General features: G+C 44.5%; 1 protein-coding gene across 4 annotated transcripts in view; it reads right to left on the reverse strand.

Moving 5' to 3' along the window:
* The window catches only part of SERPINB6 (serpin family B member 6), a 37,074-nt gene continuing 9,074 nt past the window's right edge, over nt 1-28,000 (reverse strand). Inside the window, exons 1-7 of one of the 4 annotated variants that reach the window (XM_004753620.3) lie at nt 23,089-23,360; nt 10,981-11,155; nt 9,858-10,004; nt 5,426-5,543; nt 3,997-4,139; nt 717-872; nt 1-535 (exon numbers count right to left, since the gene is read on the reverse strand). In XM_004753620.3, coding sequence (XP_004753677.1) covers nt 131-535; nt 717-872; nt 3,997-4,139; nt 5,426-5,543; nt 9,858-10,004; nt 10,981-11,145 — 1,134 coding nt within the window. In that variant the 5' untranslated portion in view covers nt 11,146-11,155; nt 23,089-23,360 and the 3' untranslated portion in view covers nt 1-130. Of the gene's footprint in view, nt 536-716; nt 873-3,996; nt 4,140-5,425; nt 5,544-9,857; nt 10,005-10,980; nt 11,156-22,387; nt 22,531-22,752; nt 22,855-23,088; nt 23,361-28,000 lie in introns of those variants that run through there. The other 3 variants (XM_004753619.3, XM_004753618.3, XM_004753617.3) reach the window with 3 other exon arrangements.

Below are 28,000 nucleotides of genomic sequence, written 5' to 3' on the forward strand. Positions count from 1 at the left end.
CCCAAATCGAGCCTTTTATTTTTGGATTGTCACCCAAGGTCACTTTGCATTGTAGGCACATTGTGAAGAGTCAGGAAAAGCAGGCCAGCAGGAGAAAGAAAGAGGACACCATTTGGGGCTGACTATGTCCTTACGGGGAGGAGAAGCGGCCACAGAACAGGATGCTGTTGGTCTTGCTGTGCTGGATGAAGAAGAGGAAGGGGTGGTCGGCACAGAACCGGGGCACGATTCTCGCACACCGCAACAACATGATGGCCGCGGTGGCTGCTGCGGCCTCCGTGCCTTCCTCGTTCACCTCCACGAAGGCCTTGTGCACCACCCTGGACAGATACAGGTCTTTCCCGGAAGACATCCCAGAGAAATCTGCCTTGGCCGGCTCAAAGGCATCAGTTATGCCCAGAGAGCAAAGGACATTCTTCATGTCGTAATCCTCCGCCAGTTTAAATCTAGGGAGGAAAACTTCCACCTCTTCTTCGTCCAGCATGTCTGGCCTCGTCCACTCTGCGAATTTCTCATAAGTGAGTTCTTTCTCCACCTAGAAGAGAGTTGAAGATGTTCAGATCTAGAACCCTGCTGCCCCCAGAGAACCATGTGCTGGGCTGTGAACGCTCTGGGCAGTGCACGACGAGGTGACAGGAACGGGACGTCACGCGACCTTCAGAGGCAGCCCCCACAGCCCCTCCTGGCAAGCGCCAGGACTGCCCAGTGCTCCTTACCGTCCTCAGATCCATGTTTTCATCTGGAAGCATGATGATCATGTTCAGCTCTTTGCCCACATAGGGGAGCACCAGAATTTTGGTGAATATTTCTCCTATATAGGTCATTTGAAAGGTAGATTTTTTAAACATCATCTGTACAGGTTTCTCCTCATTCTATAAAGGAAACAGGTAAACATTAAGTTGAAACCAGACCCAGTGGACACATGGGTCAAATGGACAGAATCAGCCAGTGGGACTTCTACAAACACTTCCTCGGCTGGCTTCTGGAACACTACCTCGGCCCCCTCTTCTGCCGGCCCATCTCCATTGCCTCAGCCTCCAAACACTGGGGTATTTAGAACTCAGTCCTTGCACTGCTTGTCTCTCGGTTATCTCAACCTTGTGACTTTAAACAGAAATACCAAACGTGTACTTGTAGCCGGGACTCCTCCCCTGCACTCCAGACAGTTACGTTCCTGTGTGTCGTGCTTACTTGGCAACTGCATTTGGACAGTGAAGGAACCTCCAATGTCATATGTCACACTGGGCTCCTCACAGGCCCTTCCAGGTCTGCTCCACCCACCATGTTCCCCATCTCAGGTGACAGCAATGCCACTCACCCCACCGTCAAACACTCTGGAGTATTCCTGACTCCTGTCTTTCACCCCACAATGGACTCATTAGCAAGTCGTATCAGCTCTGCTTTTAAAATATTATCACAAATGAGATCAAATCACTCTTGGGTTGAGCACCTTTCTGTGGTTCTCCTCTACTCCAAGGGAGTAAAAAAGCTGAAGCCCTTAAAGCAATCTGTGACATGACAAGAGCTCATCCCCCACGCTCTCTGCTCCTATCTCCCTTTGCCTGTCTGCTACAGTCACAGGGGCCCCTGGATGGTTCCACTGACCCCAGAACCTGGATGGCATGCACCCTTGCATTATTCTGGTCTTTGCTCAGTAAGGGCTGCACCCTGAAACCGTATCCCCAGCCCCAGGTTGGATCCTTCCCCTGTGTCTGTCTCGGAATCACTACCGGGGTCCCATACAGTCCTATTTTCCCAGGCAAGCCCACTCTCTCGCCCCCAGGAAAACAGCAGCTTCATGAGAGAAAGCGTCACCAGTTTTGCGCGCACTGTGATGGGACCAGGCACCGTGCCTGGCCCCCAGCCAGCACGGGTTGAACAAATGGATTGACAACTACAGGACCAGGCAAAACGAACACATCCTACCAGGAGAACAGTGCACTCGTCACCAATGCACCCTGAGCCAGGCAGTAAGAAAGACCCGGGGCAGTGACTGCATCCTAGCCAGCAGCCCCCCTCAACTTCCAACTTGCGTGCAAGTATGAGATCCACAGTGCTGTGAACTGGCCAAGCCCCAGGCTGCAGTCCCCGGGTCTCTTGGCAGCACATGACTCTATGTCACAATCAAGAAACTTTGGTTTCGGCTTTGCTCCTGTGCCTTGCCCATGCACGCCTGAACTGGCCGGAGCCATGCCTGCGCCCTCATTCCTCAGCATCCCATTCACCTCCAGGGCCAGCCATCAGCACCCTTTTTCTCTAACAGGCCAGATAGTATATATTTTCAACTCTATGGACCATACAGTTTCTGTCCCAACTACTCAACTCTATAGTTGCAGCATGAAATACATAAGTAAGTATGGCTATGTTGCATTAAAATTTATTAAAAAAAAAAAAATGGTAGACTGGCTTTGGCCTCGGGCTGCAGTTTGCTGACCCCTGTCTGAGGCAGTTTCTCCTTCTACCCATCCAGGACCCAAAGCCCCCAGTCTCACAATATGAAAGGATCCAACCTCAGTAACTGAATGATTCGTGAAGTATACAATTATGGAGAGAAGCTTCATCTTACTTAGAAACAAAGGAATTTTAAGAATCTACAGGAACTCAAAATCTGTTTACTTGCAGGCACAACCCCCAGCCTGACAAGCTGGTGGGCTCAACACCTGCTGTGCTCCTGCCTTTCTCTACTGGAGAGATGAGGAAGCAAGCTAGACGTCCTCACCTCCCTGCAGCCAGCAGAGGCCGTACGTAATTGGGGCTATGAGACACAGAAGTGAGGTTTCTCACTCTGAATAAGACGTCAGAGCCCCAAAGGAGAGGACTTTTGCTCTCGCCCTTCATGCTCTCCCTCCCTTCCCCATGGATGGTGGCTGCCATGACCGTGACCGCAGATGAGGGTCGCACGCTAGGCATGGCAGAGCAGGAAGACGGGGAGCTGGTTCCCAGCGGCCCCACTCTTAGCTTGCCCACAGGCCTCTCCTAGGGGAGATGAACTTTCCACGAATCAAGTCCAAACATACATCTTATTAAAGATGAATTTCAAGGAGAGAAATCATTTCCCCAGGTGAAAATAGGGCAATTCATTTCAGAATAAAGCTCAAAGGAAAATATGTTTCTTGAGAAACTGAAAGTTGAGGCTCCTGTCTGCTTAGAAGATCCAACTCCTGGTCAATGATCAGGAATGGGATGTAACTAATCTATTCGGTCTACTTAGATGTATGTGCAAAAATCTCTACAATTAAAGATAAGTAAAAAAGAAAGAATATACTAGATTCAGTGACAGAAAAGGTAAAAGGCCACCAGCAAATAACATCTTTGAAGCTGGAGACAGCTCAACTTGCTGTCTATTCTATATACGTGTCCTTTTGTTTTGCTTGTTTTTAAAACAAAAATTAGTGTTTGTTCTCCTTATTATCAAAAGAAGGCTGCAGATCAGTCATTTGTTCAGAGTTCACTGAGCACAACTACATGCCCAGCACCAGTGAGACAGCCTTGGCCCTTCAACCACCGCAATGCCGCCACGGGTACCAGCAGGGGGCGCTGCAGCTGCTGAGAGGAAGGATACAGAAATCCCCACTGGGAGGATGGCCAGGGAAGGCTTCCAGATGCTGCTGGAAGGTACTGATGGGAATGAAGGTAGAGAAATGGGGATAAATGGGTAGGATCTGGGTCCACAAAGAGCCTCATATACCATATTTTGGAGTTCAAACTTTATCTCAAAAGTTCTAGAAAGCCAAGGAAGACCTTAGGCCTGACAACTGACATGGGATTTATGATTATAGACAGAACACCTGGCAACCGTAGCCTATGAGTATGCAGCTACCTTTGATGACACAGCAAAGGAGAAGGACAAGGCACGCTGGTGAGCCCGGCTGCCCAACTGCCTGAGGATGGACAGGGCACAAGTTAGCTTGTGAGGTGAGCATTCCTGCATGTTTTTAAAACCAGTGTGAACACAGGGACTGTCTCCAAGAATCTTTGTTATTCCAAAATATTCACCTTGCTGACTTTAAATGGTCTTTCCATGGTCTGTGTTTTGTTAAACTGATTATCCCAGTTTCCTTTGAAATAGATGGCATTCACAAGAATCAGATTCGTCATTGGATCCACTGAACCCGGAGACAGCAACTCTATAATCTGACCTGAAAAGAAGAATTAAAAAATCAGTAAACAGGGGCGCCTGGGTGGCTCAGTGGGTTAAACCACTGCCTTCAGCTCAGGTCATGATCTCGGGGTCCTGGGATCGAGTCCCGCATCAGGCTCTCCGCTCAGCGGAGAGCCTGCTTCACTCTCTCTGCCTACTTGTGATCTTTCTCTGTCAAATAAATAAATAAAATCTTTAAAAAAAAATAAAAAATCAGTAAATGAAAAGAATTGCAAGATGGTTAAAGAAAGACAAATACCACATGATCCCATGCATGTGTGGAATTTAAGAGACAAAACAAAGGAGTAAGGGGGGAAAAAAGAGAGGGAGAGACAAACCAAGAAAAAGACTCTTAATGATTAAGAGCAAACTGACCATTACCAGAGGGGATCTGGGCAGGTGATGGGTTGAAATAGGTGATGGGGATTAACAGTGCACTTATCTTGATGAGCACTGAAGAATGTACAGAAGGGCTGAATCACTACGTTATACTCCTGAAACTAACCTTACACTGTACGTTAACTAGCAGGAATTTAAATTAAAAAAAAAAAAAAAGTCTCCTGATGCATGCACCTGGGACAATATTTAAATTGGGCAATCTCCTTGTGAAATACACAATAAAAAAAGTTTGATGTCCCCCAAATATAGCCATGTAAGGGGATTCTGCTCCATAAAACAAAAGCTGCAACAAAAACTTAAAAAGCCCTGATAAGAAAAATACCATCACTTGAGCAAAACATAAAATGGACAAAGGAGTCCGTGTGGGATGAATTCCCAGCAAGTGAGACAGAAAGGAATGCCTGGTGCCTATGATCAAAGGCAGGCACGTAAGGGACAGTCAGAAAGGCGAGCGGCGGTATGCATGTCCAGGGCAGTGTCACTGAAGAGCCGCAGGAGGGGGAAGCCTCGAGCGAGGGTCCTACCAGGATGCGTGGCAGTCCACATGGCATGGGCAACACAGGGCAGGCAGATGGCATGAAGCCTGGCTCTTTTTCTTTACAGTATTTATGAAAAGAAGGTCTATATTAACAACAATGACAATCATATGGATTGTTCTAGAAGAGGAGTACTGAAGATTGAGGGATATCACAGACACACCAATGAGACCAGGGAAGAGCTAGAGAAAATAAGCAAACACTGACAATATTTCAGAAGCAGATTTTAAAAATTCACAGTTATTCAGAGAAAAATGTCATTCCTGTTTACATGTGGATGGGCCTGTGAAGGACTGGACAGTGAGATCAATGAAAATACTATTAAGACAGAGTAACACTGTATTTTCACCTTCCGTCTTTTCGGCCACCCAGGTGTTGATGTGTGTCCTGGACTCTTCCGCAGCGGTATGAAAGTCGAGCTCTTCCATCTCTGCCTGGTAGAACTTGAGGCAGGAGTCTTTGAAAGACTAGGAGAGACAGAGCAACGTAATCACATGGCTGCAGAAACAGTCAACACTTAGAGCTTACTTCTTCGTGGCACCCAATCAGAATGTCTGCAGGTTTATGATTTACATGTGGAATATACAAGTATACAATACAATATGCCCTCACCTATTGATAACCTGTCACACTCCTGGGTGATTTCGACAACTTCTAAACACATTTGAAAATAAATGTTTGCTATTTAAATTACTGCTTCATAAGCCATGACTAATCAAACTGAAGTATGAGGAACTAACGAAAATCCATTCTTCAGCTACATTTAATCTTAGCATATAAACCAAGTGAAATAGTGGTCTGAATATCAAATAAACATCGTGAGCTGCTAGATTTCTCGAGGCACTAGCTCTGCAACAGTGAGGCAAGTCCAGAGACACTGAGACTCTGAGGTTACTAGAGTGTCATTCCTGGAGAGCCAACATTTTTGCTATGTGAGTCCCGCCCACAGCAAGAGCCACAGCTGCCTCCAGAACATTCCAGAACAATGGACTGGAAACAAAGGTCTGCTGTTCCATACAACAGGGAAAGTGTGTGATCCCACTGCACCCCATCCACTACAACTCTCTGTGATGATGTTAGCAATGTTGTAAGTCTGTGCTGTCCCAAACATTGCCTTGTGCAGCTCCTGAATACTTGAAATGGGGCCATGCTGCTGAGGAGCTGAATAGTGAATTGTAGTTGTAATTATTCACATGGAAATTCAAACAGCTACCTGTGTCTAGTGCCTACCACTTTGGATGGCTCCATCTTAGAGCATGAGTGACTCTCAAAAAAGTTTAAACTATATTTTGTTAATATAGTCTGTAAAATGATGATGTCATTCATGAACATGTACATCATGCCCCATAAAAGCAGAAAATCTGACAGAAAGTGAACGGACTGAAATAACCCATTTGTGGCCACTACGCCCTATGCACTACGGAATGGTTTCCTGACCCTTCTTTTGAACAGCTTACAGCTAAATATTTAATCCCCCTTTTCAGGACTGGTTTTCTAGTGCAGAATTTCATGCTTCCCCTTTGAGACAACATGACAGAGGGAATGGGGCACAGTAGCTACCAACGCTGTCCTGCAACTTATTAGCTGTGTGACCTTAAGAAATCAGTTTGTCTCTGTCAGCTTCCTTGTCTTTCCCTGCAAATGAAGATACGGCGTTGGTCTGAGGCTCAGATGCATTCTTTTTTTTTTTAATATATATATATTTTTTAATTTCTTTTCAGCATAACAGTATTCATTGTTTTTGTACCACACCCAGTGTTCCATGCAATCTGTGCCTTCACTAATACCCACCACCTGGTTCCCCCAATCTCCTACCCCTGGCCCCTTCAGAACCCTCAGATTGTTTTTCAGAGTCCATAGTCTGTCATGGTTCACCTCCCCTTCCAAATTCCCTCAAATCCCTTCTCTCCATCTCCCCTTGTCCTCCATGCTATTTGTTATGCTCCACAAATAAGTGAAACCATATGATAAGATACAGATGCCGTGAAAAGAAGGGCCATCTGTACCCCCATGTTCACAGCAGCAATGGCCACGGTCACCAAACTGTGGAAAGAACCAAGATGCCCTTCAATGGACGAATGGATAAGGAAGATGTGGTCCGTATACACTATGGAGTATTATGCCTTCATCAGAAAGGATGAATACCCAACTTTTGTAGCAACATGGACCGGACTAGAAGAGATTATGCTGAGTGAAATAAGTCAAGCAGAGAGAGTCAATTATCATATGGTTTCACTTATTTGTGGAGCATAACAGATGAATTCTTATCATCAGGGCTGTTTCATACAACATCACTGAATTCTCAGCACGCTGCAGAGGTGGGCGGTGTATCATTTCATTTCATCCACATAGTGTTTGTGCTCTGCCTATGTTGCCGCTCCACAGCGGCTCCGTGCCCCTGAAACCCGTATGAGTCTCTCAGGATAAGAAACTATTCTGGAGGAAACCTGGGCCCTGGCGTATTGATAACCTGTCCCAGACCTGGGTGACTTCAACAACTTCTAAACACATTTGAAAATAAATGTTTGCTATTTAAATTACTGTTTTATAAGAAATGAATAATCAAACTGAAGGAATATCTCATGGTATGCTGCGATTGGTACTGGATTCTTGGAACACTAAATAAGAAATAATTGAGAAACAACTGCCTTATATTTCAATATCAAAATAAGATTCAAAACATCAATGCTGGGGCACCTGGGTGGCTCAGTTGGTTAAGCATCAGCCCTTGGCTCAGATCATGGTCCCGGGGTCCTGGGATCCCGCATTGGGCTCTCTGCTCAGGGGGAAGTTTGCTTCTCCCTCCCACTCTACTTTGTGTGCACATGCTCTCTCGCTCTCTCGCTCTCTCGCTCTCTCTCTGTTAAAAAAAAATCTTTAAAAAAAAATTCACTTAAAAAAATCAATGCTTTTCTTAAAGTATCCAATAGAAAAGAAAGAAAATTAAAGAAAATCCACCAGTTCTTTGTGTTTATTCGAAGTTTTGTTCTTCTTTATGCCAAAGGCTTATAAAAAGATGACAAATGTCTAAGACTAATAAAATAAGATAGGCTGCAAAAAACCACACCATGGGGAACAATTCTTGCCAATATTTGACCTCATGCTTTACTACATTTACTTTACTCCAATTATTTTAAGACAATTTCAGTCTGAAACAAGTTTAAAAAAGTAATGAAAAAAATCATATAATAGAATAAGATCGATACCCTGAACATAGAACTCAAAAAACAGTAAAAGATATATAGTCCAATAAAAAGTGTGCAAAGAAAATTCTTAGAAAGATACAAATGTTCAATAAATATAAAGAGGTCAGTCTCATGAATTATCAAAATTTAAAAGGTCAACCACATGCAGTGCTGATGCGAGTGGACCTGAGCACTCTGCTAATATTTCTAGAGAGAATGTAGATGACCACAGCACTTTGGCCAATCTGGCAATATTCGCTACAGCTTGAAAGCTTCACTCTCTTCCTCCCTTCTACAAATCCATTTTGGAGTAACACGCACACAGAGGCACTGGATCGTGTACCCTAAGGTTCACTGTCTAAATGCCAGTCAGCGGGAGAAGGGCGCACTAGGTGTGGTTCAGTACTTGCATACTGAGGAACAGCAGATAACAGTGAAACAGAGGTCAATGCCCAAGATGCAAAGAATTTCAGACAGAGCTGGGTAAAAAGAAACAAGTTATGAAATAATATTATGGTATAATGACATTAGGTAGAGAAAACCCCACCAAATAGATTTATTTCTCCATGTGTGGGGGATACACCTCAAATCTATAAAAGCTCATTTACTGGGAGAGGAGTGATGAGGTATGGAAAATGCCTGCTTTGCTTGCATTTTTACATAATAAGAATATACTCGTTATATAACAAGAAGGTGATAACATATTACTTAAGTAGTTTCTGAAAAAAAAAAGCCTGAAAGCACTATAAATAAAGAGAACTAGTATAATTAGACAAATAACTTTATAAAAATTCTGCATTGAAAAAAATGATAAAAATATTTACAAGTGTAAAAAGTTGACCAAGTATCACATGCACAAAAAAATGATCAAATGTGGGAAACAATGATTAGAAATATTCCTTTTGATCCCTTCTTTGTTTCAGCCAGTTTACCTCTAATTTTTTTTAAAGGTTTTATTTCTAAGTAATCTCTGCACCCAACATGGGGCTCAAACTCACAACCCTAAGATCAAGAGTCACATGTTCTTTTTTTTTTTTTTTTTTTTTTTATTTTTAAAGAATCTTTTTTTTTTTTTTTAAAGATTTTTATTTATTTATTTATTTGACAGAGAGAAATCACAAGTAGATGGAGAGGCAGGCAGAGAGAGAGAGAGGGAAGCAGGCTCTCCACTGAGCAGAGAGCCCGATGTGGGACTCGATCCCAGGACTCTGAGATCATGACCTGAGCCGAAGGCAGCGGCTTAACCCACTGAGCCACCCAGGCGCCCAAGAGTCACATGTTCTTCTGATGAGCCATCCAGGTGCCCCTTGGCCAATTCACCTTGAACTGTGTTTGCTCCATGCTAATTCTTTTATAATTATCTCATTGAAGCTTCACAAAAATCTAGACGGTATTTGTGAGAAGGCTCACTTTACAGAAGTTAGCACTGAAGCAGGGTTCAAGAGAATACATGAAGTTAGCAAACAGAGAGCCAAGTTCCTGCCCAACGGTGTGAATTTATAACCCCCAGACTATCTGCTGTCACCTCATGACCCCTCCTCCCCACCCCCTTGGCATCTTCACTTTCTTGGTCAAAAAACAGTGTGTATGACTTACCGAGAGGAATTCATGAGACTTATTTCCAAAGAGCCTGTTGGCAGTTCTAAGCAAGTACTGTGTATCGGTCCTGTTGACTTCCGTGAGAAGCGACTGGAACCCCTGGTGCACGTCCCCTCCTCCGCAGCTTTTACTTAAAGAAAGTGTCTGAAATCCAAAACAGAATACAAAGGCACAATGTCAGTGTGCCCAGACTTCCAAAATGGATACAACATAACTCAGCCTAGGACAGATCCAGCTTAAGGAAGACTGGTCCAGTGGAATATAAAAGGCACTTCCTGTAGGAGGGCAGGGCAGAGCCCCGCGAACACCCTTAGGCCGCAGTGCCCTCTGCAAGCCCTACTCTGTGGGCTCACTACTTGGAGTCTGTCCGCAAATAAGGCTGCCACCAGGTCTGCCTTCTCTGCAAACACAGGCACTCCTCGAACAGAAAGGGCTGGATAAGGCTTTGTGCATTTAAGCTGGTCCTCCCGGAAGCTGGGTACCATCTTGTAAGGAAGCCCAGGCCACTCGGCCAAGGATACACGCCGAGAAGGCCACATGGAGGAGGCCCAAGACCCCACACCAGAGACCCTGCTGGGGCCAAGTGGAGAAGTATCCCCAACACAGCCAGAGTCAGATCCCAGGAAATTGTCATCTTAAGCTGCTAAGTTTTAGGGTACTGGTTAGTCAACAGCAAACAACTGAGATGTTACTGGAAACATCTGTGACTGACCAGTGCCATTCTAAGAAGGTTTTACACTTCAGTGAGAAAATTAATGTATCAATTTCTAACAACTGAAAAGCAAGTGACAACATCCAAACACTATCACGGAACTCAGCATGGGCTCTGTGATGGACTCCCTACTCACAATCTCAAACTCATGGAAAAAGCATAGTCCAGGCTAGTGACGTCACTCATCCTTCTTCATAGAGCATACCACTTCCTCCCTCACAGATCTGAGGCCACCACTCCAGGTGCTTACTCCCTCAGAACTAGCATGTCTCCTGCAGCTCTGTCCCCATTCCCCAGCACCCGCAGAGGGACCTGTCAGGAGCAAATCCTGGAGGTGAACATGAAGACCAGCTCAACTGACAAATTAGTAGCATTTCCTGTCACTCAGAAATGGCTTCAGGTACATACCTGGAACATCTGGGCTGCCGTGTTTCCCTTTGCGCCCATGAAGACCATGGACAGGGCAGAAGAGATGCTCATGGGTGAGAAAAACACATTTTTTGAGTTGTCTTCACCCAGCTTTTTCAGAAGACTTAAGGCAAAGGTGCCATTTGCCTCTGAAAGAGTATCCATGACGGTGAGCCTGAAAGAATGGTTCTAAAATCAGTATCACATTCCAAATTAAATAAACAAATAACACAATAAAATCAGTATCACATCACTACAGGATTACACATTGACTACATTCACTCTGTTATTAGTGGTTACCACTTTGGTTCAGTGGGCAAATACGTATATTCACAAAACTCTATTTCTTTTTGGGGCCTTCAAAATTATTTTGTGCACATCTAATATTAAGTGAAAAATAAAACTGAACCACGTATTAATAATATAATCCTGTTGTGTGTGTGGGGGAAGGGCAGTGAGGACGGCTATGTCCTCACCTACCTGGGAGCACAGAGGAAGTGGAAAGGTATACATTTGACAGCTTACCCAAGTTACTTCCGGCGGGGGGGGGGGGGGTGGTCAGGAAAGAAGTTATTGGCTTTTGCTTCCATTTCTTATTGTTTGGTGTGTTGTGTGGGTTTGTACGTATTATTTAATCCTCCAAAACCCATTCAAAATGATGAATCCAACCACAAGGTTATGCAAAAAAAGATGGTTGAATGTTTTTAAGATGTAGGAGGGCTCCATTTTAAGATAACGTGAAGCCCAAAGATAAAAGATAAATTAAATCACATGCAAAGATACATGAAAACCTTAAAAACAAGGACTTTTGACCTTCAGTTCTCCTTCTATGAAACCTCTGCTTGTGCTGAGGCCCAAATAGACAGCCATGTTCCCCAGACCCCCTGTTGCCACAGGCCTTCTTACCCCTTGTTCTGGACAAGAGTATGTGACAACAGGTACATGCCCCTGGCCACCCCCAGACACAGGCCTCAGGGGTAAGGGGTCAGACTGCAGAGGTTGGCATGGAGGGCATGTGGCCGTGACCCCAGTGGTCTAGGCAGGGTCCAGAACAGGAACCACTTCTACGCGGTCTAGGATGGGGTAGATATGAGAACCTTCAAACAGTTCTTTAGAAAGACCTATCACCAACTCCCCATTTTATGACGGGGGAGCTAAAGGTCACAGAGGTGAAGAGATAAAGCCAAGCTAAGGAACTAAATAGCTAAGGCTGAACTCAGGGCCAATACCCCATCTTTGCACTGTGGCTCTAGATGTCCCTACTTGAGGAAGAGCCTGAAGGTAGGATAGAAGGGTCGGCGGGAAGGCAAGAGGCAGCCAAGGGCCCCATCAGCCAGCTTAGCTGCAGATGCAGCAGCGGCCCTGGGAGGAGCAGACTCTGGGAGAAGCAGCCCCTGCCTGCTCTGCTGTCTTGACAAATATTTACCAGACTCACATTTCCCCCGTCAGAGACCGGGAAAATGACTCATCTGAGCTGTGCGTGGGAATCTATGGAACAAGGAAAGGGTGACACTAGATATTGTCAGGGAGTAGATGGGGGGGGGACAAATCTGACTGAAAGGCCCAGACCAGAGAATGAGGAGTAAACCCACTCTCCACAGAGCGTGCTTTTCCGTTTTCAACTGTGGGCCGCTAAATAAGGGCAGCAGAGGGGCCCCCAGCCCAACTGGAATATGCGAACGTTCCCTTATACAGCAGAGACCTTGCAGATGTGATTAAAGGAAGGATCTGGACATGGGGAGGTCACTGGGGATTATCCAAGTGACCCCTAAACGTCATCACATGTATCCTAATGAGAGGTGGGCGGGCAGAGGAGGATGTGACCAGGGAGGAAAGCAATGTGGGGACAGAAGCAAAGCGCTACCCTGTGGCTTGAAAACTGGAGGAAGGGGAGACAAGCAAGGGCTGGGGAACTGCAGCTCTGGAAGCTAGAAAGGGCACAGGACAGATGCTCCTCTCGAGCTTCTGGAGGGAGCAAGGCCCTGCAGCCCCTCAGTGTGGCTCAGTGAAACCTGCCAGCCTTCTGGCCTCCAGAAGCCCGAGAGTAAACGCACTGAGGTTGTGGTGATTTGTTACAAGAGCCGCAGAAAACGAATACTTAACCTGATAAATTTTATTTACGGTCCTTGTTTAAACTCTTTGATTTCAAACTCTCCTTTATTCATTATAGAGAAAAGGTGGGGCGCTGGGCACTCTTGGTTTGCTCAGACTTTCCATCTGCATCTTAAATTGCTAATTTCTGATGAAAGTACAATAGAACATACCCACTACTAAAATTCTCCTAGATACAATTGATTGTATGATACAGAAATAGCTTCAGGAATTCACAGGGCCTTGGGAACATCAACATAAACAAAAGTAGCCATTATATGAAAGGGATGCAAAGTTACACTGCTTATTTGGATTTTGTATTAGCAAATGCTCCCTGCTTATTAATTTTAAAGGAAAAAACTGTTAAAAACAGATTTAAGAATTAAGAACTAGGTAAGAGGAGGTCCCACAGGACAAGAAGCACAGTCCCAAGCATTCCTGATAGAGGTGTTGTGGGTTTCCGGACACACTAACCTTCTTGCCTGATAGAACAACCCCTCAGTGAACCAAGAAAGCTGAAATATTTAAAAGTATATTTTTGTTAAAAAAAGGAAGAAAGCTGAAAGACCAGTAACTAATTCCTCAACTTAAAGCAGTTCCAGTCTTATTTTAAATACTGAGCCCGGGAAGAACAAGCCAGGACATTCAGAGGGAAAGGCACCAGTCAGGAAGGAGACAAGGTTTATAATGCCAGCTCATGGGCTCTAAATATATTCTTGAGGGGCGCCTGGGTGACTAAGTGGGTTAAGCCTCTGCCTTCAGCTCAGGTCATGATCTCAGGGTCCTGGGATCAAGCCCCACATCAGCCTCTCTGCTCAGTGGGGAGCCTGCTTCCCCATCTCTCTCTGCCTGCCACCCTGCCTACTTGTGATCTCTCTCTGTCAAATAAATAAATAAAATCTTTATATATATATATATATATATATATATATATATATATACACACACACACATATACATATTCTTGATTTCTGCTCCCTGAGGAAAAGAATGGGCCAGATAATGTGTTTCCTTCCATCCTGGATAGGAGGGAACAATGTCACCTGTGGCTCACTCTTCAAAGCCCAAAGAGAAGTCTAATAGCTTCCATTTTTCAGCTGCAAATGACTGATAGCCACCAAATGTAAAATTCCATCCACATCCTATAAAAAATGCTAAATAAAAAAGAAACATGAAATCAATGATGCCTCATAGGTTTATCCCAGATATGCAGGATAGTTTTACAGCAGAAAATATGTTAATCATGAAATAACTAAATTGCCCACTCACAATAAATGTCCTTGAAACAAATGGGAAATGATACTTTCTATACTTCCTTAATGTGATGATCATGGATGATAAAATATTAGAAAATAGTTCCCTTGTTCCCCAAATAGGAACAATAATAACTAAATTAAAAAGTTTTAACTTCAGAAAAAAATAAATATTGCGTTTGGAGTATATACTACCCACTGGGACCTATGTTAGCACTTTTCCTAAAACATTTTCACAAGTCTATAAGGCTGGTTGACAATACCAGCATTTGACATTGCTCTTGTCTTGCCCTGTGGTCACAAGACTATACAAGCAGCAGGGTGGTGGCAGGAAACCAGGTCTGGGTGGCTCTGGAGTTCACTCTCTTAATCACTGTAACATACCAAATTCAAAAAAAAAAAAAAAAAAAAAAAGGAGAGGTGGAGAGCAAATTAAAGATACCTGTCCCAAACACAATTTTTGCAAGTTCAAAAACCATTACTTTCCAACAATGACTAAGATAGTTATTCTTTCCTAATCTGTGTAAATGATGAAATAAATCTGCATGCCAATATTCCCAGATCGTAATTTAAAATTATATAAAAAATAAAGGAAGACAAAAATTTCATGAAAACATTCATATTCCCTAAGCTAAAAATTCCACATCTATGTTTAAATAAAGGTCAAACTCAGAGTTACTGATACAAATACCAGGCACGGAACATAGGTCCTGTCTTCACTTGCCCTCGCAGGAAGAACTAACATCTATTCAAGAACAAGACGGCACTGAGAGAATCCCAGCACGTGGGGTGAGACTGAAAACAGACTGCATTAGACAAGTAAAAGGAACGGCTACACGCTGGCCATACTGCCCTCCAGCGCCCCAGACAGTGCCGCACCATAAGGGGAGGTCCCCCCGAGCCTCCAGTTTCTCCAGTGGGAAAAGAGAACCCAGAGGAGATAGCCAGCCTCCGCCAGCACTGGGTTTTTTGCAGGAGCCCCTACCCTGATGTCTCTCTACTGAGATTGCAGGGGAATCTGCAGGGCTCAACCATTGGGCATCTGTGATGGACAAGAGGGGAGGGGCTTGCAACAACCAGCATGTGGATCTTGGCAGACCGAGTTTAAACCTGCAATGTCCAGGCAGTAATCCTGCCCAGAGGCTTTGCTCATCTGTAGGACTAAGTCAGGGGTGACCTCTGAATAGTGAACACGCTGGGGTGGAGATCTGACTGACTAGATCCTCAGATCAGGAGAGTGCCAGCCCTAGTGCCCAGTTTGAAGGTGCCCAAGCTAACATGCTGAATCATAGCCTCACGCGCTGTGGAGAGGGCCTTTCAGCCCCATCTGACCAGAGACCTGGTGGCAACCGGTGGAAGCTGGGTTGCCCAGGGGTGCTCAAGCTGAGAGGCAGACAAGCAGAGCTGACTGTCCCCACAGCAAAGCCAGTACCAGGTATGGAGGCAGAAGAATACATTCACAGAGAACTGAGGGTAGCTTCAGGACTCTCCCAACCAGAGAGCCCATTTGGGAAACTGAGAGTTGGAGTAGCCTTCCCTCTCCCACCTAGGCAAGGTAGCTGAACCACAGTAGCTGCTGTGGAGGGGGTCTTCCAAGCCCCATCTGAACAGAAGAGCTGGACACAACCCCTGAGAGCTATTCAGCCCAAGGGTGTTGAGCCAAGAGAAGGACATACAGAGCTAAGAATTTGCAGAGCAAAGCCAGCAGTCCTGTTTAACAGGGAAATTGGGATGTGGATCAGTCTGAGTTAAGTCTAAGTTAAAAAGAATTTTACCAGCTCTATAACTGCTCTTCCCACTGCACTGGAACGGGGAATCTAATTCATAGCCCCACTCATTGCTGAAGATAGTCTTCAGCCCATTCAATCAGTAAACCTATCCAGAGCACATGAGAAGCTCTATAGTCCATTCAACATCCCTAGAATCATAGGCTCTTGAACAGAGAGTACAGCCCATGGCTTCCCACATCTGCAGAGTGAAACCTGTGGCCTCACCAGAGTAGGGAAGCCTGTTTCAGCCCCCTAAACAATGAGTTGACTAGGGCCTCAGTTCAGGCCTGCTGCCCTACCAGGGCAGGAAAGCTAATTCAGAGCCCCAACCACTACTGAATATAATACCCACTCCTGACCATCTAGCAAGCAGGACCAGAAATCCAAGCAACTGCTGAGCCTATCCCACAGCCTCACTTAGGTAGGGAACCAAGCCAGTAGTCCTACCCAGCCAACAATTCTCAGCCAGTGGCACAACCTACCATCTCCATCTTCAGAGCTCGAACAATTGCCTCATCTCAAAATAGACCATAATAACAGGCCCCACCTGCCTAAAAATATTAGCAGTAAATGTATCCAGAAACCCACTGTGCTGACTGGTGAAGGACGGTCTCTGCCAAAATCAATCGGAAAAGTCTAGAGGAACCCCATTAGTCACACATGTAGATACCAACATAAGGAACCAAGGGTCATGAAAAATCAGGTAAAGAGGAGACCATCAAAGGAAACTAATAAAGCTCCAATAACAGACCTAAAAGAAATGGAGATTTATGAACTGTCAGAAAAGGATTCAGAATAATCTTCCTAAGATAGTTTAGTGAGCTAAAAGAAAGTACAGACTTACAACTGAACAAAATCAGGAAAACAATGCAGGATCGAAATGAGAAGTCTGACAAGGACATAACAACCATCAAAAAATTCCAAAAAGCTGAAATCCTAGAGTTGAAAGTACAATAAGTGAACCAAAGAATTCAAGAGTTTCAAAGGTAGACTTGATCATGCAGACAAAAGAATCCATGATCTAGAGAACAGAACATTGGAAACTATTCAGTTATAGAAACGAAATGAAAAACAAATGAAAAACCAGGAAGCAAGTCCAGGGTAATTATAAGACACAATGAAAAGAAACAATATTTGCACCATGAGAATTCCAGAGGGAGAAGAGAAAGGGACCAAGAGTTTATTTAAAGAAATAATGGCTGGAAACTTCCAAAACCTGGGGAGAAAAATGGATATATACACTCATGAGGCACAAAGGACCCTAAATAGGTTGAATGTGAACAGGGCTACACAGAGACACACCAGAATTAAACTGTCAAAGACAAAGAAAGAATTAAGAGCAGCAAGAGAAAAGAGAGAATTTACATACTTATGGGAACCAGTAAGACTATAAGCAGATTTCTCAACAAAAACATTTCAGGGGCGTCCGGGTGGCTCAGTGGGTTAAGCCGCTGCCTTGGGCTCAGGTCATGATCTCAGGGTCCTGGGATCGAGTCCCGCATCGGGCTCTCTGCTCAGCAGGGAGCCTGTTTCCTCCTCTCTCTCTCTGCCTGCCTCTCTGCCTACTTGTGATCTCTCTCTGTCAAATAAATAAATAAAATCTTTAAAAAAAAATTAAAAAAACATTTCAGGCCAGGAGAAAATGAGCCCCAAAACTAAAAACCCTAAACTGTCAACTAGTTATTCTATGCCTGGTGAAGCTCTCCTTAAGAAACAAAGAAGAGATAAAGACTTTCCCTTACCAACAAAAGCGGGGAGATTTCATTATCACCAGACCTGTCTTTACAAGAAATGCTAAAGGGAATTGAGTGGAAGTAAAAGAACATCAACATAAAAACACAAAAAGGTAGCATAAATCTCACTGGTAATGGTAAATAGTCATAGATTCTGCAACATGGTAATAGTGGTATGTATCTCACTTACAACCCTGGTTTAAAAGTTTAAAAAAAAATAAAGATTAATGTAGGGAAAAAATATCCATAAATATAATGATCTGTTATTAGTTACTCAACATAAAAATGTTACTTGAAACAGCAATTATCTACAATGTGGAAGGGAGAAGTAAAAGTATAAAGTATATTAATTCTATTGCAGTTAAGTTATTATCAGTTTAAAATAGGGTTTATAGGGCTGCCTGGCTGGCTCAGTCAGTTAAGCATCATGATCCCAGGGTCCTCGGATAAGTCCCACTTCAGGCTCCCTGCTGAGTGGGAAGTCTATTGCTTTGCCCCTCCTTTGGCTCATGCATTCTCTCTCTCTCAAGTAAATAAATAAATCTTTTTTAAAAATTTTTAAACCAAACCTTAGTAAACATTTCCATAAACTTCTATAAACCTTATAAATCAAGACTTACACAGTTCAGTAAGCCAGGATCACCAAAGGCTTTCAAATGGGCTTAAGAACACACAAAGCATTATAGTGGTTATAAAAATCATTTCTACACCTGTGCTTAAGCCTAGCACAAAAGTATTAACACCATGGATCTAATGTATTTTATCTTTGTTATATCTTCTAATACATTTCCTAAGGTGACAGTAATGCTCACTTTAATGGTTCCCTGGTGCTCAATCAGTCTTAAGCGACCATCCCCTCCCCGCGGCAAGGAGCCTGGTTCTTGGTCACTGGAGGTCCCAGCGGCTCCTTGGAGCTCGGCACTCACCATTTTGTGGACAAGCACGCCCCAGTAGGTGGGGGAGTTTCATTCTTCATTTCTCCATTTTCTGGGATTTTACAAGGCCAAAGCCAGTCACGCTTTCAGTTTCTGGTAACCCAGTGTCTTTCTTTAAAATGAAGTATTATTTGAATTTTCCTCCATGTGGGTTGTATAACGTGGCTATGAGCTTCATTTTTAGGCCTCTGGGTTGGCTTGTGTGACTACTGTGCTTGGTAACAGACCGTCTTACAGTAACAACCACAGCGCTTCCCAAAACATTACTGAAATTCCTTTGTGCCTTTCCAAAGCTCATTTCGTCTGCCTCATTTGAAGTCACTAACAGACTCAGGGATTTTTACAAACAATGCTTTAGCTGATCTCAGTTTTCTTCTTGGTGCCCAACCGCCATAGTGGGCTAGTGGGGGCTCTCTTTAAATTGATTCCTTTATCTTGATGTGTTGATCTCAAAGGTTCTTGCTCTAGGGCAATAACTCTAGTGCTTACCAACCCATTTCCACTTTTTTCCCAGCCCAAAGACCTCAGGGATCAGCCCCTCTCCCGGTTTCTTTGAATGGAGAAGCACTGTAAAGTACAAAATCTGAACCTTCAGGGAGTATGTGAGTTTTGGTGCTGCCATCTGGGTCACACCAGCGACAAAGCTGGGTAGATGTTTCCTTTCAGGCCCAAATGTGCCATGCTGTAAATGAGACTGCCGCATGAAGTTTTAATACACTTGACTTTTCTAAAGCACAATCGCACTTCGAGGCCTTCTTTGATTAGACTCATGCACTGATACCACTGTTTTGTCAGCCACGTTTTGGACACACCGCTCTCCTGCATGCCACACCACCACCCTCTATGAGAGATCTCTTTGCCAATAATATCCTCTGTGTCAGACCCCAGGGCCTTCCTGCTTCATGATTTACTTATTTTGATGAAGCAAATTGTCCAATAGTTTTCCAAAACAGAACGCATACATTTTGGCTTTTTGCATGTCTGAAAGTCTTTGCCATCCCATGTAATTGACAGTGTGGCAGGGTCTGGAATGAGCTGCACAGCATTTTACCTCCAAATGTCTGATACTTTGCTACTTTGCTTTCTAGCCTGCAGCTCTGCTGGTGGGAAGTCTGATGACATTCTGACCCCAGTTCCATCCCTCCTTCCCCATATCTCCAAAATGCTCATAAAATCTTATCCTTATCCCGGATATTCTAAAATGTCACAATGTGTCCTTAAGATGGGCCCAGTTTATTTATTTGCTGTGCACCCGGTGGGATCTTCCAATCTAGCAATTCAAATTTTCCTTCCTCTCAGGGGAAAAGTTTAAGGAACTTGTTAGTTCCTTCCAGACTGACTCTGTTCTCTTTTTTGGTATCCCCTAGTATTCAGGTCTTAGAAATCTTGGACTGATCTCATCTGATATTGTCTAAGCAGCTTCATGTCATGGCACACACAGAAAAAGATATTTGTGTGGCACTTTGGGAAGGGCAAGTTGGCTTACCGCAGAAGCAGAAAGTTTTGCTCTGATCTTCCCTCTTTTGCATTTTCCACCACAATGACATTTTTGTCCTATTTCTTGGAAGAGGTCCATGATTTTATCTTCTAACTTTTTACTGATTTTTTTTCTAATTTCAGCCATTATATTTTTTAATTTCCAAGGACTTCTCCTTGTTCTCTGCTGCTCCTTCTTTACAGGCTTCTATTCCAATTCCTTGGAAAACATCATTACGTTTTTATTGCATTATTTCCTGCTCCCTACACTCTCTCCTTCTCTGGAGTCTTTTTTGTTATTGTGGTTAGTGTACGCTTTATTTCACCTAGGTGTGTTTCATGCATAGGCTTCTCACAAATGTCTGACTGATTCTTGGGTTATCAGTCACATTTAAGAGGAAAACACAAAACAGTGTTGGAAATTGGTTTACATGGGGAGGAAGTCAGCTGGGGGCTTCCATGCAGTGTGATCAAGAGATTAGTGGCTGGTTGTGATTGTCCAGCAAGTGGAGGAACCCACTGGTGTGGCTGCTGGTGTGTTCTGGAATCAAGCTGGGCAGGGCTGGAATTTCTATGGGATCTATAATTCCCTCATTTCAACCCAGTACCTGGTGGTCCCTGAGTCTGAGCATCAAATTTAGACCTGATCTCCCGGTGGGTGGCTGGTAGGGATGGGAGGGTGGCTGCCTGGTTGCCAGGGTCAGGGATAGCAGGTGGGTTCTAATGGATCTGTCAACACATGTTCTAACAAGACCATGTTTTGCATCCCTGCACTTCAGCCCTAGCCTTCTGGGTACTGGAGCCTCCACCCTTGAGCACGTGGCCTCTGCAAACATAAAAACTGAGTATTAAAGTTTTAATAACGAGCAATTGCATATGAGTGTGTGTGTATAAAACAAGCCTAACAAAACTATCCTCGTACCATTATTTTTCCCTAAAGCACCATCAGTAACTTTGAGCAATTAATGTTCACAATTGAGTTGATTCAACCAATCAGGTTTTTAAAGTGTTACTATTTGTGTTTCCTTGCCTTCTTGCATTAAGGATGCCTCAATTTCCTACAAAATCTAACCATTTAAAGATTGGCTGAATGGAGACCTGGGCTTCTGCTTTGTCCCTACCTACATTGTCTGGTGTACTCTGTGTATCCTCTGTGTGTTTTACTTTTCTGAACAGCAGTTCTCCAATATGTGAACAGGAGATGATTCCGTCTATGTACAAGTTTACTGTGAAGATTAAATAAACTAGTGTCTGGCATGCATGGGTATTCAACAAATGGATAGAATTATACACTATTTCCTTTCTTCTGATGTCTAGGCCTGATCTCAGGTCAGCAAGCTTGGAAATGTAAGGCATGTGGTCTTCCTCCAGATCCTATAACAAATGCCTAGTGTGATACAGAGTGCTCTTAGTACAAACAGAAAAGAATGGTGATTACATTCACTCTAATTCCACTCTACTGTTAACAGGCAGAGCTCACTATACAGAATATGCAGAACTGTAATAAGATACCTTGGACTGGAATTGGCCTCATAAAATTTTAAATACTTAGTTCATGTGGCCAAGTATGACTGAAAGTGTACCCTTTCTCTGTGATGACATAAAGGAAATGATACAATCACTCAAAGGTATCATGAAATACTGGGCACACCTCTATAATACTGATAACAGCTTCATTCATGTTAACCCCAGTGCACGTTTCTCAGCTCAGCAATACAATGCTGCCATAGGACCTGAATCCAAAGGTTACATTTGCCGGCTCACCTCACCACACCAGTCCTAAACCACACCAGGGGGGAAGTAGGCAGCCTCCCGACAGTCATATTCCTGTCCTCAGGTACAGCTGGACAGACGCAAGGAGTAAGACTGCCAACACTCACCCCAGTTCCCTCCTAGCATCTAGGTATTTATTCCTGACAGCATGTGACTATTCATTGCCCATACTTCACTTCTCTAAAACTGAGCTTTATCGGGAGAAAGAAGGAAAGAAGATAATTTATGTGCCAATTTCGTCAAGCGCAGAGGCCGGAAGTAAGATGAAAATTTCTATCATGTCCTTTTAGCCCCTTAGACACCACATCTTGGAGTACTTTGCCTGCGGGGAGTTTAACAAAAGACACAGAAGTAACAATATCTGGAAAGATGCTCACGAGTTCTCTCAGCAGGCCTGAGGGGCCTGGAAAGTGCTGCGGAACTGGCGAAGTCCCCGGACTACAGGGGTGGTCAGGAAGACCAAGGTGCGGGTTCAGTGAACCAGAATCGGGCTGCCCCTCCCACGACCCCCGGCCTTCTCGAGGGCCTCCAACCCCACTCTGGATTCCCAACGCCCCGCGGGCCTGGGCCACAGGGCAGGTGGGGTCACCTGTGGCGGGGGACCGCGCGCGAGGTCACCTGTGGCCGCGGGACCCAGCGTGGCAGTTCCCCACGCTCAGCGCTGACCCCATGCCCGCTCGCGCGTCCTCCACTGCTGGCGCGGGGCTGCGCGTCCCGGTCTAGTCCTCCACGCACAACTCACCAAATGGCGTCACCGTCCTAGACCGCGGGACTCCTCAGGGGAACACGAGCCCAAGCGCTCACACCCCACCCCCGCCCAGCCAGAACCGCAAGGGCCACGGCCCCGCCCTCCCCACGCGCGACCGCGGCCCGGAGCGGCGACGCCCCTCCCCCCGCGCGGCCACGCCCCGGTCCGCGCAAGCCCCCCGCCCCCACCCCACCCCTCCCCCGAGCGACGATGCCCAAGCGCTCCCCTCGCGCCGCCGCTCCAGCCTGCGACCCCCGCTCTGCTGGCCTGGGAGCGGAGGACGGACCCCCGTGTGCCAGGGCGGGTCTCACGCCCACCCCAGCCGCGTACCTCAGAGGGTCGGCGCCGCGCTCTGTAGGGAAGGGAGTAGCTCCCGGCCTCAAATAGCCGCGCGGCCCGAGGGCGGGGCGAGTCCGGGGACGCGAGCCAGCGACTCCCACCCCTGGGATCGCGGAGCCGCAGCCGGGGCGCGGAGGAGGGCGGAGCGGGGAGGCGAGCAGGTGTGCGCCAGGTACTCCGCCGCACTTTGACCGCCGCCCCGGGGCCCGCTGGTCAGCCGGAGGGGCCGCGCCGCCTCTCTGGGCCTAGTTTCACGGGCCGCGCCCACTGGGCCACCGGGGGAAGTGAGTCAAAGCAAGGCGTGACGGTCCAGAGGGCGGCCCTGCGGGGCCATGGCTTTGTGGAGACCGGGAATTATGTCCTCAGCGACCAGAAAAGTGCCAGTTCCTGGTACATGGGCATAAGTTGTACCGTGCAGGACAGAAATTTATTTTTTATGTATTTATTTTTTAAAGAGAGAGGCGATGGGAGTGGGCAGAGGGAGGACAGAATCTTAAGCAGGAGCCATCTCAGGACCCCCGAGATCATGCAAACCAGGTGTGCGACACTAATCGACAGAGCCACCCAGATGGCCCAGGACAGAAATTTGCAAACTTCAAGACTGTTTCGTGCTTCCTCCATCCTTACCCTAGGCCCGGAGTTCTCACCCTACACACTGTTAACATCGGAGCTGGATAATTCTTGGTTGCGCTCCCACACTGAAGAACGCTTAACAGCATCCCTGGGCTCTCTAGACACTACATGGCAGTAGCCGTAGCGACCCCGCCATCCCTGTCAAAACAGTTGTGACTGTTTTGATTTTATTTTTGTAGTGAAACATAAAGGAATGCCCAGAGGTATCGCTCCACCTTTATCCTCCCCGTTCCTTTTCAACCCAGTTTTACTGGCTTCAGTTTGTCTTTCCAGCTCGCCTTTTTGCAAACATGTATGTGTGTGTGCCCGTATCAGAAAGGCGGCATTCTGTTTCCTTTTATCTATCCATAGTTCTGCAACTTTTTTTTTTTCCACTTAACAAACTTTGGAGATCTCTGTATTTGCTACAGAGAGATCCTTATTCCTTTTCATGGCTACATCAAATATTTCATCGTGTCACTGATGGTCATGTGGGTTGTTTCCAATCTTAATGTCATTACAAATAATGCCACCAATAACCCAGTGCTGTGCTTCTCAAACTTAAATGACCTGGAGTATTGTTAAAATGTGGATTCTGATTCAGCAGGTCCTGAGATACAGCATTTCTAACAAGCTCCCAGGTAGCTGAGGCCGCTGTCCCGTAGACCACATTTTCAGTGGCAGGAGATTAGTGTAAATACTGTTTTGTATTAGTAGAGAAATATCCATTAACCCAGATTCCTAGATTCCTAGAAATGGGATTCCTAGGTCAAAGGACAAATACACATATTTTTGTTTTGTCCAATTCCTCTCGCTGGGATTGTATCCTTTTTGTCCTCTCACCAGCTGTATCTGAACACTAATTCATCTTTGGATACTTGGGTATCTTTGGATTTTTACCAGCCTGATGGAGAAACAGTATCCCATGTCATTTTAATTACCATTTCCTTTATTATGAGTGAGGTTGAACATCTCTTCGCATGTTTAAAAGCATTGCCTCAGGACATCTGGGTGGTTCAGTTGGTTAAAACATCCCACTCTTGATAATGGCTCAGGTCATAATCTCAGGGTCATAAGATGGAGCTCTGTGTGGAGCTTAAGATTCTCTCCCTCAGGGGAGAGAATCGGTGGCTCAGTGGGTTAAAGCCTCTGCCTTCTGCTCAGGTCATGATCCCAGAGTCCTGGGATGGAGCCCCACATCATTGGGCTCTCTGCTCGGCAGGGAGCCTGCTTCCTCCTCTCTGTGACTGCTTCTCTGCCTACTTGTGATCTCTCTCTCTGTCAAATAAATAAATAAAATCTTAAAAAAATATATTCTCTCCCTTGTCCCCTACCCCCACTCTTATGTATATGCATGCTCTTGCTCTCACTCTTTAAAACAAAACAAAACAAAAAAAGTATTGCCTCTTTTCTGTGTCCCCTTGTGAACTGCTTATGACTTTTGTTCATTTTTTTTTTTAATTTTTTGGTCTTTCTCTTCTTGATTCTTAGGAGCTCCTTATATAGTAGCATTAGACCTCTCTGATATAAAGTTGCAAGTATTTTATCCCAGCTTCTTGTCTGTTTCCTAACTTTGTTTCTGGTGGTTTCAGCCTACTTGTTTGTTTTTCAGGTAGTCATATTTAATGATTTTTTCCTTTACTGCTTCTAGATTTTTGCGTCATAGTTAGAAAGTCTTTCTCTAGATTATACAGTTCACCAATATTTTCTTTCAGTATTTGTGTAGTTTAATTCCAGCCTCGAGTAATGGCTGGAGGAAGAGAGAGCAGTGAAGATAGAAGGCAAGAGTATTCCAGTGCATGTGCTGAAGGCCACCCACACAGCTGTTGTTCAGTGGTACTCGATGATTCATTGGTGTCTAATGTTTAGAAAATTCACTTCAAATACAGCAGTGTTGTCAACAAAAAAGATCTGATTCCAGAGAATGTCTTTTCTTTCCAATCCCATTTTAACTGGCGTCTGTTGTTAACCCTGACTGAAAACATGGCTCTGACTCTTGGGCAATAGCGTTGCACTTTATTTCCCGAAACTTCCCAGAATGGGGGATTGGTTCAATTTCAGTTTCAAAAGACTTTGGTATGCCATGTAAAATAAAAGTAAACAGAACCCTTTAGGTGTTTATAAAGCAGTCTGAACTTACAACCAGTAAACTGGAAATAAAGATTAACCAAGAATCTTGATTATGATACTACACTCACTCATTTTACTTATGAATTTGGGATTTTTACAGGTAAATATTTTGCTATGTTTTATTTTTGAAAACAATCCCCCTTTTAAATGTTGGAAAACCCATTCAAAAATCATGTGGCAACTTGTATTCAGCTCATTCAACACAAGTTGGTTTTGACATGAGTGTACAGCACAGTAATTCACCCATGAGCGATCAAAGAACAGTAACTGAAACACCACCCTGAATAAGTGTGTTCTAATCTGCTGACATTTCAACCCTAACACAAAAGGAGAAGAAAGGAGGGGCACCTGGGTGGCTCAGATGGTTAAGTGTCTGCCTTCAGCTTAAGTCATGATCCCTGGGTCCTGGGATCAAGCCTTGAGTCCCACATCAAGCCCACATCAAGCCCCCTGCTCAGCAAGGGTCTGCTTCTCCCTCTTGCCCTGCTTGTGTGTTTCTCTTTAAGAAATAAAATCTTAAAAAAAGAGAGAGAAAAAAAGGAAACTCCTCTCATAATTGGAACCTGTGACCATGACATTTATGTTATGTAATATTGTTCTCTATATAATATATTTTCAGTGCTATGTGGACTAACTGGAACTAAATTCGATAAAACTGGTAGAGCATTTCTACCTTGACCTCAGTGGTAGTGATGGGTTTGTACTGATTTAGCCATGCCTTTTAAAAATCAGATTACAGTAAAGGAGCCAAGCAAGACTAAGCATCTAAATAGTCACCTGGGGCCTTAAATAAGTTAAAAAAAAATCATCCTAATATATTGAACCATCCCTGATTAGGTCAATTGCTTAGCAAACCCAATTTAATTAAATAGATATTTACCACACATCTGCAGTGCAAAACTCAGAGACTGGCTCAGAACTAGAACCTCTGCCTTCCCAGAAAGCACATAACATAAGTTCCCAGGCAACCATCTAACCTCTATTTGGTTTTCCTTACAGATAGTAAACATTGCAAGATTTCCTAGGAACATAAAATTTATTTGAATGACATGGCGATGGCCCGTTAGTAACATCACAGTACTTAATAGTTCCTCCTATCTAACGTTCTTTCAAAGAAAGTGTAGCAGCCTCTCCCAGAGATTCATTTGAGAGAACTGTTCAGGTCATAGTTTACTTCTGAAAGACAGACCAGGTTGGCAGCGGAGAACAGAGGTCATGAACATGGACAGTGTTGCTGGAAGGTCGACCCCTGAGGACACAATGTAACCTTGTCTTCTGCCAGTGAAAGTCATCAAAAAGGCCAATAAAATAACACCCTTAAATCAAAACTATAATGAGATATTACCTCACCCCTGTCAGAGTGGCTAAAATCAACAATACAAGAATCAACACGTGTTGGAGAGGATGTGAAGAAAAAGGAACTCTCTTACACTGTTGGTGGGAATGCAAACTGGTGCAGCCACTGTGGAAAACAGTATGGAGTTTCCTCAAAAAGTTAATAAAACTACCCTACAATTCAGCAATCACACTACTGGGTATTTACCCGAAGAATGGAAAAACATTAATTCAAAGGGATCCATGCACCCGTGTTTATAGCCCTATTATTTACAACTGACAAAATATGGAAGCAGCCCAAGTGTCCCCTCTATTGATGAATGGATTAAAACGATGTCGTATATACACAATGGAATATTACTCAAACATAAAAAGGATGAAATCTTGCCATTTACAATGGCATGGATGGAGCTAGAGAGTATTATACTGAGCAAAATAAGCCAGAGAAAGACAAATACCATATGATTTCACTCCTTTGTGGAATGTAAGAAAAAAAAAAAACAACAAAGGAAAAAGAGAGACACAAGAATCTAGAGAACAAACTGATGGTCACCAGAGGGGAGGTGGGTGGGGGATGGGTAAAATAGGTGATGGGGATTAAAGAATGCACCTGTTGTGATGGGCACCAGGTGTTGTATGGAAGTGTTGAATCACTATCTTGTACACCTGAAACTAATATAGCACTGTATGCTAACTCACTGGAATGAAAATATAAACTTAAAAAATGTAAAATAAGACGTTGCTCAAAGTGGCAAAATGTGAGCAGCAGAGATCCAGTGAATCAGCTGGCGTGGGCAAACAAAGGCGGCGCACTCCCTTCCTCTGG

This window comes from Mustela putorius, unplaced genomic scaffold, assembly GCF_011764305.1.
Source record: "Mustela putorius furo isolate JIRA1106 unplaced genomic scaffold, ASM1176430v1.1 tig00003870_pilon_pilon_pilon, whole genome shotgun sequence".
In the NCBI taxonomy this organism is placed as follows: domain Eukaryota; kingdom Metazoa; phylum Chordata; class Mammalia; order Carnivora; family Mustelidae; genus Mustela; species Mustela putorius.